This window comes from Callospermophilus lateralis, chromosome 13 (genome assembly GCF_048772815.1).
Source record: "Callospermophilus lateralis isolate mCalLat2 chromosome 13, mCalLat2.hap1, whole genome shotgun sequence".
Taxonomy (NCBI): domain Eukaryota; kingdom Metazoa; phylum Chordata; class Mammalia; order Rodentia; family Sciuridae; genus Callospermophilus; species Callospermophilus lateralis.
The window spans coordinates 68,353,195-68,368,405 of record NC_135317.1 but is presented as its reverse complement, the minus strand read 5'-3'; the positions used below and the strand labels follow the sequence as shown (position 1 = coordinate 68,368,405).

The 15,211-nt window shown below is 40.2% G+C and overlaps 1 protein-coding gene across 5 annotated transcripts in view; it reads left to right on the top strand.

Moving 5' to 3' along the window:
• Positions 1 to 220: 220 nt before the first annotated feature.
• The window catches only part of Kcnk2 (potassium two pore domain channel subfamily K member 2), a 125,586-nt gene continuing 110,595 nt past the window's right edge, over positions 221 to 15,211 (top strand). For 2 of the 5 annotated variants that reach the window (XM_076831591.1, XM_076831586.1), the window contains exons 1-2: positions 221 to 266; positions 3,179 to 3,489. In XM_076831591.1, the coding sequence (XP_076687706.1) occupies positions 221 to 266; positions 3,179 to 3,489 (357 nt within the window). Of the gene's footprint in view, positions 267 to 343; positions 387 to 3,178; positions 3,490 to 15,211 lie in introns of those variants that run through there. The other 3 variants (XM_076831589.1, XM_076831588.1, XM_076831587.1) reach the window with 2 other exon arrangements.

The window sequence follows — 15,211 nt, the reverse complement described above, 5'->3', positions numbered from 1 at the left end:
CTTCCCGCGATTTCGTTTCTTCTCACGCTCCCCCCACACCCCCTCCCGCGTCCAGCCCCGCTCTCCCCACCTTGTAAAACAAAGCCGGGGAAAATGCCTGCCCATGCAGCTCGGAGCGCGCAGCAGCCCGTCTCTGAATAAGAAGTGAGTACAATGGCGTGTTTGTAAAAAAGCTTCAAGTCCGTCTTTTTCAAAAAACATTTTGAATGCTGCATGCCTCATGCTTCCCAGCGCCTCGCGGGAGAGACCTGGCTATAGAGCAGGAGGTGAGACCCCGGGTACGCTCCCCGCCACCCCCCCAGCCTCGCGCTTTCCGGCCCAGCCAGCCTTAAGAGGGCTGCAGATGTCCCCTCGCAGCAAGCGGACGTTTCCGATCTTCGTTTTCCGTCCAAAGTGTTGGATCATTATCTGGATTTGGAGGCAAACCCATTCCCGGATCTTCTCCTGGGGGCTTCTGCCCCCCGCCTTCCCCCTACTCCCGCTGGCGCCTGGGGTCTTTGCATCTGCCTCGGGTATGGGTTTGGAACACGTTGGGAGAGTTTCTGATGGAGGAGGAGGGTCAACCCTTGAGAGTAGCCGACAGGCAGGTTGCATGGTGACCCTCGTCACACTTGTTGCCCATTGCATGGTGGGACACGCAGTGGTGCTGAAAAAAGGCTCATTTCTCCTGCTGGTTGGTGGTCATTTGCGACGCGAACGAAGACATATCAGCGTGAGGAAGGGAGCCTAGGAAGAACAGGAGAGTGTGCTGTGCTAGGGGTCGGGGTAGTAATGGAACTGAGAGTGTGTGGAAGGGTCAGCTCTTCTTCAAAAGGGGTATATGGAAACCCAGAGATTTCCCATATTAGATCCAGAGAAAAGGCTGATATAAAATATCAGCCTATATCAAATATATATATATATATATATATATATATATATATATATATATATATATATATATATATCACCAGTTTCTGTCCATTCTGTCTGCCAAGTGTGCATTATATATATTCTGCTAATTAAAAAAATTAAAAAAAAATAAAACAGGAGCTTAAAAAGATTAAACTCCTTCAGAAACACACTGGCACACACACACACATAATATATGTTTTAAAAATCTATCCTCTTTTCTTCAAAACATATAATAACAATGTCTTAGTGGGATTTTGGGTTGGGATTTGATAGCCTCAAGGTAAACAGTCCTGGTGTTTTCCAATTCTACAGGCTAGCAAACCACTGATGTGAAAAATCAGAAAGGCAAGAGCACAGAGATGTGGGGAGGAGCGGTTTGGAAAGCTTGGAGATAATGTGGAGCTTCTGTGTAATTTTCTATTATTTTTATTCCAAAATTGGCTAAATTTTAGATTATGACTTTTTTTTTTTTGTCTCTCAGACTTACCAAGCAGCTAGGGGAAGGTGCTGCTGAGGCTGCAGACAAAAGTGAATTTAGCTATTATGAGCATTCTATTAGAAAATGTGTGTGTGTGTGTGTATGTTTTAAATCAAAACATTAAACACATGCCCAGTACTAATTTTAAATATAAAGGTGTCTCCTAACTTGTGGTTTTTCAGAACAGGTGGATATATCAGGAGAGAAACCTGTACATACTTGTGTGCAAAAGGTTGAACTCTTGCTCTGATGAGCTCTATGCAAGTGGAATCTCCACTTGGACCCAGGGCTAGGGTGTCCTCAATCACAGCTCTGATTTCATCTCTCCAATGTCAAAACTATTCTGAGCTTTCCTGGTTGGGGAGCCTGTATCATCTGCCATCATTTTACAATACTACTTAGGTCTAGGGTTTCAAACGGCTTTGTTTGGAAAGCTTCTTTTTGATGGGCAACTGAAGATGTATTTTATGAACTCACATTATGGTAGCCTACATTTAACTCACAATGTTAGGTAGGAGAGCAGAGTAGGGAGCTGTTTTACAATTGACACTCTTTATGAGCATCTTATCCTCAGGTGGCTATAGGATATTTGTGTGCATTTCCATGAGATAGGTACCTAGAAGTGTGTTTTAGATTAAGAAATCATTTAATAAAACCTACATTATATACATGACAATAGTATTATTTATAACAACATTAGACTTCAAATTAACTATTCTATTTGAGTTGGTATTTTGTTTTTAAGTTCTATGTATTTTAGCCATTCTGTTAACCCTTTTTAGTTCACTGCTGTTTTTCTAAGCAAATGTTCTGTAATGGATGGCTTATTTTTCCCTTAGCAAGTGGAAGTCTAGCAGCTTTTGTATTTTCTAAAAAGAAATCCATTAATGATATTTTTGAACAGTTGAGATAAATAATAAATGAATTTAGAGTCACCTCAGCGTATACGGGAATTTGTAAGAGAGCATGTAAACACGCTCTGATGGAGCAATTAGTTTTGTACAGAGCATGTAGGGACTCAGGTGTGAGCAAAGGTTTAAATTCCTCTTTTCTTGAAGTTGCTCACTGTAGAAATGGAAGGAACTTGTCTTTTCTTCTCTCTACCTAACATTGTGCCATAAGGGTCAGCAATAACTTTTATTTTTTAAACATGTCAGAAAATAAATAGTGATGTTTCACACTGAGCCCATTTTGGAAATTGGGTGAAACAAACAAACAAACAAACAAACAAATAAATTGGATTGAGTGGTTTACTCATACCTGTTTTATGAGAAAATCAAGATTGATTTCTTTTTAGCAACACTGTTTTGATTGTAAATAATTTTTAATGCAATTACAACACAATTCCTTATTATAATAAAATTTATAACAAAAATAAGGTGTTCTTTATATCCATCATTTGCACTATAAAGTTCTTGAGAACAAGAATAAGCCATTAGGTTTCTTCATGACCATGAACTCGTAGAAGTTTAGTATGTCTTCCTTGACTCAAATAGTGGGCAGATATAAAATTAGAAATTAATTAGGAATCCCTCAGGCATCCTCTTATTTTCTTAAGTTTCTGGGTGTGACTCCTGTTTTCTTCCTTCCACCTGGATCACCAATAGCAGCAAGGAACCAAGACCCAGCCCCTTTTCCTTGGACCCATTTATAAGGTCCTGCAGGAGATCCAATAAGAGTGTTCCTGGGTTAGGTTCCAGAGCTTCCAGGAGAGCAAGCTCTTCAGCCAGCCCTTGCTGATCCCTTCAACAGCCCCATTCCCCTTTGATCTCCTCCAGTCTAACCCTCCTTCTCTGTTGTTGTCAGTGGCGGCACCTGACTTGCTGGATCCTAAATCTGCCGCTCAGAACTCCAAACCGAGGCTCTCCTTCTCCACGAAACCCACAGTGCTTGCTTCACGGGTGGAGAGTGACACGGCCATTAATGTTATGAAATGGAAGACGGTCTCCACGATTTTCCTGGTGGTTGTCCTCTATCTGATCATCGGAGCCACCGTGTTCAAAGCATTGGAGCAGCCTCAGGAGATTTCTCAGAGGACCACCATTGTGATCCAGAAGCAGACATTCATATCCCAACACTCCTGTGTCAATTCCACCGAGCTGGACGAACTCATCCAGGTAATGGCACCAGAGTAATTGCTAGTGTATTCCCCTCAAAGGAGTAAAGGGTAGGGGAGAGAGTGTGCACCTGCTGGCCGGAATGAAGGAGCCCTACTCCACCTCTGCTTCTTAGCATAGACCTTTTCCCCAATCTCTTCGTCCTTTTTCTCTCTCTTTCCTTTCTTTCATCTGCTCTTCTTCCCCTCTTCTTTTATTTCTTCTCCCACTGTTCTTTCTCATTCTCCTCTCTGCTCCTCTTGCTCTTCTGTATTTATTTCTTGCCTCCCCTTTTTTTTTTCTTCCTGTATTCTTTCTCATTTCCTTGTCTCAGAACGGCCAGTGCACACCTGTGGACATGGGGTTACCCTGCTGGAGGTCCTTGTGGTTAGGTGGATCATTGCCCATGGGGAATCATTGCCATGGTAAATGAAAAACAAAAGAGCTTTCACCGGGGCAGTGGCCAGCTTCAGATGGAAAGGATGCATTCTTGGTGTGACCCTCTTGAGATGGGCATCCCTTGTGATTAACAAGTTGTCACTCATCTCTTTAATCTAGCCAAGGTGTAACTGTTAACTGCCTGCATTAAGTGTTTAGGGACAAGTGATTAATTATTGCTTCTGTAAATCCCAACTGAAAGGCAGTTTACTGCCACACAGAAAAATAGTTTTTCAATTACAACTAATTCAGTTTTAATTGATAATAGCAGGGCAATTACATTATGAAAAAAACATTTTATTTTAAAAGTTAATCCCAAAATGATTTATAAATTTCAGGTAGGCTTCTTGGAGATGACATATTTTTGTTGTAGATTTCTTTTGCATAAAACAATTTATTGGTCAAACCAAGAATTGTAGTTTTGAACAGAGCACGATAAAGGAGAGAAGTGACTGGTTATTAAGGACATTTTAATTGTACACACACATATTTTCCTCAAGAACCTACTTTTTTTACCTGGTTTAATTCCAATTGGACTGAAAGGATCTATGAGACATCATCTGAGCATACTTTCTTATTTTAGGTTTGTTTTTTGAATGAGTGGGAATAATAGACTGAGGGACGTATTTTTTTTTTTCATCCTTTTTTTTTTTGTTGTTGTTGTTGTTTCTAGGACCTTTCCTCTAATTTTGGTAGTAGTGGTTCCCCTAACACTACCTCAGCCCTCCACAGCCCTTTCTATGTCCACTCTATATGCACTTTTTTTTTTTAATGTAAGTTTTATTGAAAACTGTCAGAGCTAATATTATCTGACTCTTTTGGAGCTCCTGCCACATTTAGATATTTCTGCATTTGACTTAATGTTTTAAATTTTTAATAATTTATTTTTTAGGTTTACACATGGACTTGTGTTTTGAAAAGACTCTTTACATACTGATATACCACATTCTTTACTATTTTTAGATGTTAGTGATGTTTTGACAGTGAAAACCGCCAACTAATATTACATTATTGTCCCAGCTACCCGCTTCCTTTGTCCTTTGTAAGATTATTTTCACTTCATTCTTTCTTTATGCTACACAATCCTAGGATAGAATACATCCCTCTACAGAATCCCCACTTCCCTTAAGTTTTAGAAGAGATCTTGGTTGTCTTGATGGCATGGAGCAGTGGTCGAAGCCTAAACACTGGGATTTGACAGGATGTGTTTTAAACTCTGTTTGAGTGCTTACTAGAGGTGTCACCTGAAGCAGCAACTTTTTGGTTTAAGCCATAAATGATCTATCTAGAATGGGGATAGAATACCCATCAAGTACGCTTGTTCCAAAGGATAATCCACTGAGAGTATCATGGTTCTCAGAGTGTTAAGTTTGTTTGTTGATACTATTCCCCTGTCTCCTTTACCCCTTTCCTGGGTTGTAGCAGTTTGATTCAGGTAGTTGCATCCTTGGCATGTGGAGGGAAGAGATTGGTCTTGGTCAGGAAAGAAAAAAAAAAGATAGGGAAATTGTGTGAATTTGAAAAGGATCTCACTGTCAAGTTTTAACCAGATTTATTCAGAACTTTGAAAATAGCTTGAAGGCCATTGTGAGGAAGGGCAATCTAGTGGTGAATACTGATATTTTTTCCTACCTTGCTTTAGGAATGGGTATGAACCGTGGGTAAAAACATGACCCGATTTTTTTTTTCTTTCTGCTCTGAATGGGCAATCCATTTTAGCTTTGATCATAGTTACTGCTGATTGAGTATTACTACTTTTTTGTGCTTATTCAGTAATTTCCAATGCAGAAGCTAAAATTCTTTATTGTCATGTCACTCATCTTTATAACCCAACGACTTTAAAGCATTAATTTTTCTTTCTCTTTGGATATAATTTCTTTTGATAAAGGAAATCATTATAATGTCATGGCTTTAAGGAACAAGGTCGGTATGTAAGTTGGGAGAAAGGCCACCCAGCTAGTCATCATTTATTAGAATTACATTTTGTTCATATGATTCTCCTAAATATCCAAGTGTTTTTTTCTCATACTTATTTTCCCATTCAATCATCCCTTAAAACCTCATGAGTTTCTATATTAGACTGTGGTATCACAGCATTAAGGATTAGGAATCTAAGTTGCAGGAAGTCCAAGTGATTTACCCCCTGTAGCATTAACAGGGTGAGCGGTCCCATCTGGCATCTGACCTAGGAGTCTCGGCTGCTTTTCCGCTTAGTTTCTTTTGGTGCTGGAGGAGGGAAATAGTTGGAGTGGTCAGCCATTCAATCCCAGTGTTGGTGGAGAAGGAATTTGGGGAGGTTGAGTGGTCAGAGAGAAGTACAACCTCAAGTGCAGTTAGCCTAACCTGGTCCCAGTCCCCTAGTTATTAAGTACAACTCTGGGCAAACTATAGAAACCTGATTCTATGCTGTGGCTATCACAGGGTGGGGTGACAGAGACTGGTTCATGAAGGCAGATGACAGCAACTGCCTGTCCTCTGATAGGAGCTTTTGTGTATGCTCTATGTACTGCCCTTTGCATGTCCCCATCAGCCCTTCAAGACAAAGGTCAAGGAAGGGTAGAAATAGGAAGATACACATATCTTTTCTGGCCTAAGATATCTTGAGCAGTATAATTTTCAACTCCCACTACATTTAAACTAATATGATTTCAGTATAGAAATATACATGAAAACTTTTTAAGTTTTAAGACTCATAAATAACTATTATCAGTAGCCAAATTTTAATGAGCGCTTATTATGTGTGAGGCATTTCCCCTAACCCTTTACATGTATAATTTTCTTTAAACAACTTTATGGGGCAAGTTCCTTGTTTTTTGCACTTAGCTTATGTGGAGACTGAGGCAGGGGAACTTAATATTCCAAGGTGCAAAATGGCAGAACTGTTATTCAAACCTAGGTGAACAGACTCTAGAGCTTAAGCACTTAGCTCTCATATTTATTGCCTCTAAAAGAAGTTCCCTGTTATTCCAAGTATTAAGTTATAGTCTTCTTTTCATAATGATGTGTGCTATCTTTTTCCAACATGGAGATTATATAACCTGGATTTGAATATTCTTCCTGGACAGCAGGATTATCACCAGCATTCTGTTTGAATATGGTGAACCAGTTGAGGTCTGGTGAGGTGACACATACCCAGTCGTCAATATCATTGTTTCTAGATATGCTGAATCAATTTTGGGATTTAAAATATAGTGCAAAATCTATGATCTATGCATTATAATAAAATACCTAATTTGTCTTGTGAGCCCCACTCCTTGTGGATCTAGGCCTGGAAGATATTTTCTCTGTTTTGGGGTAAAGACTAAGACATGTTTGTACAAGGGCATCCGTTGGCCTTAGGTCTAGATCTTTGGCGTCTTCCTGCCAAGGGGATTATATTCTCTCTGCACCAGTCCTTCTCATTCTGGTTCATTCACTGGCTTTTATTCAGGACCTCCAAGGTGTTGACCTCTTTTCTGGGTATTGAGCCAAATAAAATGATGGAAAAAACCCTGGTCTGTCTTAAGGTATTCACTCTCACAGTCAACCAGAGGAGACAGCTATAAACGTAGTTACAATAGAAGTGCTTTAAGATCGGAGCTGGGGTGCTACAGATTGTAACACTGAGGGGAAATTCACCACTTTATAACAGGTGGGAAGTCTAAGAAGAAGAGGTGAAAGGAGATTAGATTCTAAGCATGCATCAGAGTGCACTGGGGACGATAAGAGCAGGGCACAGTCTAGGCGGTACAGGCATGGAGCCACCTGGGTGTGAGGAGGAGGGACATGAGCAGGTAAACCCTGGCTTCTTGTTCTGTACCAGGGAGATTTGCTTCCTCCTGGTCCTGTTTTTTACTTGGAATAGTGGTACCCTCGTGGGCAGTTAGTTGTGTATCAGAGGATACTTGGAACTACAGGATAAATATATCAACCTGGCTTTCCTAGAATGCCAATGACACTAGACTTAAAATTGTTTAATGTAATTCTATATTCATTCATTCATTTAAGAGCATTTATTGAATGCCTACTAGATACATTGTCTAAGCACTAAAATACTATAGAGAATAAAACATGAAAATTTTTGTCCTTGGTGAGCTTATATTCTGTTGGGGGAAGACAGTATGTTAGATAGTGGTAAGTTTCAGGAAAATAAGTAAAGCATTGGTGGGGGATAAGAAATGTTGAATGGTGTTGGTGATTAATTTTCAATCAGATCACTAGATAAGTGTCACTGATAGGGTGATTTTCTAAAGAGAGGAAACCAACCAAGAGGCCATCTGGGGACTAACACTTGGGTGGAGCATGAACTTGGACATAGGCCCTTATTGAGGTGTGAGTTCCGGCCAGGATAATGGGAGGGAGTGGTGGAAGATGACATCAGTCAGGTAATGAGGGCCAGTAGGGGTCTTGTAAGTTAAAATAAGTACTTTGGATATTTGGTACATGTAAGTATGCTGTTCTGGCTACACATCAACAGGATCACTCTGGCTACAGTGTTTAGACTAGGTTGCACAAATGTAGGGGTGGTATCAGGACAGGCAGTTAGGAAACTGTTGTAATAATCCTGGTGAGAGAAGAAGGCCCTTGAACTAAGGTGGTAGCAGTGGGGGTGGTGAGATGCAATCAGATTGTGAGTATAATTGGGGAGGAAAGCTGTGGGGCTTAATGATGGACCAGATGTGCAGTCCAAGAGATGGGAGTCAAGGATAATCCCCACATTTTGGTCCTAAGTTGTATCTTATTTTCCTGACATGGTGGAGAGTGTAGGAAGAGCTGATCTGGGGAATAATATCAGGAGCTTGGTTGTGGTTATTGCATTCAGAGTGTCAGACAGGTTGCAGTTATTGAAGAAGATTTATGGAACACCAAATCAAAGTGCTTACAGATTCACAGTTTACTGCATGAAAATGATGCATTACAGTACAGCAGCCAAATAAAGATGAAATATCACAGGCAAAGGCTGCCAGACAACAAGGGGTCTGGAGAAGCCAGGGACAGCTCCTGGGTCCTCTCTTTGCCCTGCCACATCAGGACATGCTTCTCTCTCAGATCAGGAACCACTGATGTGTGCATGAACACCTTTGTTGGTCAGGGTTTTTATACCCTGCTGGTCATAATGATATAAGTCTTGGTGGTAGAGCTCTCTGGGAGTCTCAAGTGAGACCAGGTGCAAGTCATCCCATCACATGGTTATCAATAAAGAGTGCAGTGAGGTGATACCACCCTCCTGCATCTCCTCAAGCCATGGTCATCAAGCAGCACTCTTGATGAGGATGTCTGGGGCTCTTGCCAGAGACCAGTGGCTGTGATGGGTACTTTAGCAAAATAGCTCAGGTTGATTCCAGGGCAGCACAGGCATGTTAAATTTGAGATGCTTATTAGGACATCCAAGGAAAGATCTCGAGTAGGAAGCTCCACATATGAACTTGGAGGGGCTATTCTGGCGATGTGAACTAGGAGGCATTTCAAGCCCAAATACTGGCTGAAATCTCCTGAAGAATGAGTGTAGGTTGAGATGAGTGGGGATTCTAGTGATATCCCAAGATCACTCCATATGTACAAGGTGCTGAGAAATAGAACTCAAAAAGCAAGTGGACAATTGATTCATAACCTGAAATTTCAAGGACATTTCTCTTATTTTAGGGAACTGCATTACCCTGTGCACCCAGATCTCCAAAAGTTTCATTTTTCTTTGCTCTTATGTATCCTTTAAAAAAGATACTTGAAAAATACCTAAGCATGGGTGCTATTGAAGGTGTGTGAGTAGAGGAGCCCATTTATGCTTTGGGTCATGGCTTTCCCAGGGGTATAGGGGACGGGTTGATGTGTGGAGAGCAGGCAAAGAGCTGACTGCAGGTAGTAGTGAGTGATACTGAATGATGGGGACACAGTGGTTTGGTGACTGTCAGTCCAGTTGGTGTAAGCACCTAGGAATATGAAGTATTTGGCTTTAGTCTTAAGCAGAGTGTAATCATTTTTGTTAATTTATCATGGGCACAACAATACGTTATCTAGAAAATACTTTCTTGCTGGGCATGGTGGCAGGTGCCTGAAATCTTAGCATCTTGGGAGGTTGAGATGGCAAGATTACAAGTTTGAGGCCAGCCTCAGCAACTTAGAGAGACTGTGTCTCAAAATAAAAAACTAAAAAGGGCTGAGGATGTGGTTAAGTTGTAAAGCACCCCTGGGTCCAATCCCCAATATGAAAAAGCTTTCTTTTCCTACCAGTAATTTTACTCTTTTTGTTTAGCTCTTTGGATAAAATATAAATTTGGGGGGACATAAAAATAATCTGCAAAGTGTCTAAATATCCTACACGTACATTATGCTCTTTGGTTTAATTTTGGGAAAAAGCACCTGTGAGCAGTGCCATGGGTAAACCTTCTTGGATGTATATTAACCTCACAGTGTGGGTTGATTCGCTGCATGAACTGGGTGCCACGAAACTGTCTGTGCTTCAAAGGTGAGAGTTTCAGGAGAGGAGATTGGGCTGCCAAATGGAGATATGCAGGTCTTGAAGAAAGGCTTTGTCAGTTTCCAGAATTTTTCTAGGATTCCCCCACGTGCTGCTTTCTAAGTGGAATAAATCATTCCTGTTTCCAGTCCCTACCCATATGTTCTTGCTCTCTAGATTTTCAGAATGAAAGGATTAAAAGCGATATAGTTTTTTCTTGCAAATCAAGAAACAATTGAGATATTTTCATGCACGGTTCCTTAATAATATTTAGCTTTTTATTATAAAGCATGGACGTTGTCAGAAAGGATTTTAATTTTAAAGAATGTATGGAGGCTCACTAGATGAACTGGTTTAACTGGTTAAACATTAGAAAAGTGTTGTATGAATATTGTGCCTTAGTAAAATATCTCTCAAACTGATGTGATTGAATGGAATATTAATATCTAGGAAGTTACTTGTTGCATGGGATAATTATTTAAGAATGAGGGAAATTATTCTGCACATACACGTGATACATTTTATATATATTTTTTGACTGACCATTTATTTAGTTGAAGGTAAAAGTCAGACTTAAATGTAACGCACGGTCAAATAGACAGTATTAGATTGAGGTTTGCCCCATGTAGAACTATTAATAGTAATTACGATGATGGCTCTATGGGCTCTTAGAATTATACCTTCTGTGTTTGCATTTCTTCACATATTTATATACTGTTTTGTACTTGAAGATAGATTACTTGATTCCTGCATCCTTAGGATGCATAGTGTAATTCACATTTGGAAAATGAAGCAACAAAGGTACCTTGTAGGTCAGAAAGAGGCGAAATGGCTCCTGGATCAGACTGTTCCTCACGACTGAGAAGGTCACAAGGAAAGGGGGATATTCCCTCAAAAGCTTCTGGAATCTCCCCCAAAGGCTCCTGTGTTGAAAGGTTGGCAATGTTCATAGGTGGAACATTTGGAAAGGGATTGGATTATGGGCTCTAACTTCATCAGTAGATTAATCCAGTAGCTTCCATATACGAGAGAAAACATTTGACCCTTGATTTCTGGAGCCTGGCTATTTCACTTGCACAATTTTCTCCATTTCCATCCATTGACTGGCAAATTCCATTATTTCATTATTCTTTGTGGCTGAGTGGAGCTCCATTGTGTGTGTGTACATGCATATATACATATCTCACATTTTCTTAATCCATTTATCTTTTGATGGGCAGCTGGGTAAATTCTTAATTTGGCTATTGTGAGTTGTGCTGCTTATAAACATTGAAGTGGCTATATTGCTACAGTATGCTGATTTTAGATCTTTTGGATAAAAACAAAGGAGTGGGATTTCTGGGTTATATACAGTGGTTGCATTCCTAGTTTTATTGAGGAATCTGCACAATGCTTTCCAGAGTGGTTGTACTAATTTTCAGTCCTACCAACAATGTACAAGAGTGCTTTTTCCTCCATATACTCAGTTCTTGGTCACTGCCATTCTCACTGGAGTGAGATGAAATCTTAGATTTGCAAATCTTTGATTTGCATTTCCCTAATTCCTTGAGGCGGTGAACATTTTTTCATATATTTCTTGGCCATTTGTGTTTCTTCTTTTGAGAAGTTTCTTACAGACTCTAGTTCTTGCTCACAATTACAAAGGGGATGATGTAGGCATATTCTAAGTTATGTATTTATTTATTTAGGTGCTGAGTTTGAAACTTCATGCATGCTAAGCACAAGCTCTATCACTGAGTTCCCCTTGCCCCTTAAGTCTCATTTTTAGATAAGATCTGTGAAGGTTTTAGCTGAGGGGACCTAAAAGAGAGGGCTACCAACTCATAACTCCCCTTGTGCTGGGCAGAAAGTTTAGGGCTATCTGTGGGAACCTCACACAGCCTTAGTAGAGAGACTAAGGATCTTCACAACATGGGCCTTTCTGAATACAAATGTTCAGATAGGCAACACAGTCATAAGCTGGCATACACATTTTAAGAAAATGTTTTGGCATAAAGGCAAACCAAAGTATATATTATAGAGTTCCTTCAACTGGCAATTCCCCAGCAGATACATGATGCTTTTGAGATACTCTGATTCCATCACGTTCAATGCTGCCCGGGTGGAGCATGTTAGAATCATCCTAGGTCATGATCTTTCCTTGTCTGAACACTTTTAATCTTTAAAATTTCATCAACAGAGGGAGTGTCTGGTTTTGTGTTCTCCGAGGGTGGAGCTTGGGTAGATAGCAGGGTGGGGCCAGGATAGATAAGTCAGTGGCTGAGTGAGATGTGTCTTTGAGCTTTGCTTCCACAGGTAAAGCAAACAGTGTAATTAATAGATCAGCTGAGAAGGAAAGGGCTTTCACCTAACAATGTGTTTATGAAAATCTTTATCTGCAATTATTAAGAGTAGTTATCTTAATCTGTGGATAATGATTAAAATTTGACCAATTATATATTCATGTATAGACTAAAATGTGATTACACTAAGGGAAATGCTTTGGAAAAACATGTAAAGGCAATCTCAACCAGATGGGTGGTGGAGAAGTAAACGTTCTTAAACTAATGGTTGTGGCTTTCTTCCCAGTTGAAGACTTACAGCCATGTTCTTTCTCCGCTCCTCCCCCTCTCCCTTCTTTCTCTTCCCTTCTTTATTCTTCCTGTTCTTCTCTTCCTCTCCCCCCCTTCTTCCTTCTTTTCCTCCCTCCCTTCCTCTTCTTTTCTTAAAACAAATTTAACAACTATTTTGTGGTTGGCTGTCTCTCTCCTTTTGGGGGTGAATGTTAATCAAGAAAAGTTTTTTTGGGGGGCTGGGGATGTGGCTCAAGTGGTAGCGCGCTCGCCTGGCATGCGTGCGGCTTGGGTTTGATCCTCATCACCACATACAAACAAAGATGTTGTGTCCGTCGAGAACTAAAAAATAAATATTAAAAAAATTCTCTCTCTCTCTCTCTCTCTCTCTCTCTCTTAAAAAAAAAAGAAAGAAAAGGTTTTTGGGGGTCATCATCCAAAATCATATGATTTTCTTTTTTCTGCTGCCTCATTGAATTCCTTCTTGTGGTTTTGATCCTGGATGGGATATAAGACCAATAGTGCACTTGTTTTCATTTCTGATGATGCTGTCTTCTGTGGAACTTTCATGAATGCGCTTTTGGATAGTTGGCTAGAATTCTGAAGGTTATTACATGATTCTTTTAAAGGGATGTTTAGAATTTGAGGACTGGTAAAATAAGTTTACATCTCCCCATGTTCTTCTTGGGTCCAAGTGGCTCATTCTCATAATAAGTCATGCAAGGCGGTACAGATCCTGAGGCATTACACAAGAGGACTAGTAGAATAATATCGCTATTGGAATAAATAGTAGTTCCTTTCAGGCATTTCGTTGAAGTTTTCTGCTCTGATTCTCATTGGCATGGCCTAGGGCCTTACTACAGTTTGGATCTAAAATGTCCCCTAAAGGGCCATGTGTTAAAAATGTGATCTCCAGGGTAGCCCTATCTGGAGCTGGTGGAATCTATATAGAGTGGTGGGGTTGGTGGGGATCTTTAGGTCACTGGGGTCCTGTCCTTGAAGAGGCTTATGGAACCTTGGTCTCTTTCTCTTTTGCTTCCTGTCAATGAGGTGAGTGGTTTTGCTCCTCCACTAGCTCCTGCCATGATGTGCTGTCTCACCACAGATCCAAAAACAAGCAGCCAACTAACCATGGGCTAGAACCTCCCAAGCCTGAGCCCAAATCAACCTTTTCTCTTTGTAAGTTGATGATCTCAGGTATTTATTTATTTTTTTAATAGTGGTAGGAAGATGACTGACACAGGCCCCATTCACTCCTATTTTCTTATCAATTAAATATTCACATAGGTTAGGTGATATCCTTATCAGTAAGGGCGTGAGATGATGCTTTTCATCATTTTGAGCTGTTTCTCTGCCTTTCATCTTGGGGAGCATTTGAATACCATGGCTGTGTCAACAGTCATTCATTTAGCTTGGCATTTTTATTCTTAACAAAGGTACCAAGGGACATGTAAAACCAGTGCCATAGCTTTAAAATAAAGGCCGGTACTCCAAAGATCATGATATTATGGAAACTCTCTCATGGATCTAATGTTCATAGGCTTATTTAATCTAAATGTTTTGAATTTAACCTCATTTCAGCCTGTACTTTCTCTTGACATAAGTGGTTCACACTCCACTTACTAAAGTTTTTTATTTGATTGGATCTTTTGAACATGGCAACTTCTAAGGGTTAAGCCATTTTTTTTCTAATGAGTTTTGTGACTGAGGTCATATCATTCCCTTCTAAAGATGGCGACCTTGTCTTTTTATCTCTATCTAGAATTCATTCCCTTTCTACTCTTTGTTTTTGTAGACCATGGTCATATGTGTTTTGGGTGTTTGTCTTTCTAGTCATTTTGTTTTTAAATCTCTTTCTTGGCAGTTATAGTGTCCCTTGATTATTTTAGTTGTCCTTTTTCAGAACTACATTCTGCTCTGTTAAAACTTTGGTAAGTGTCAGTTAGAACTGTGGGCAGTGTTCCAAAGAAGGAATCAAAATTTAGCACAAGAGTGGCTTGCTTGCTTGCTGGCTTTCCTATTATCTTTCTAGTGATACCTCTGGTTCTGTCTATAGGTGGTGTTGAACAGTGACCTCAGACCGTCATGGCAACTCTTGAACCTTCTTCCAGGTTACTGAGACCACAATTTGAAAAGTGCTGTGTGGCTTACTTTCTCTCAAATCTGTTCGTTTTCACATGTCCAGGATGAACCTCTGATGTCCTTTTTGTGTCTCTTTCCCCTGGCTTATGAGATTTAAAAATTTTCACTGGCCATTGGGCACATCACAGTCTTAAAGATCACAGTGGTCTTTCTGGGTTTCAGCATTTCCTTTTTCAGT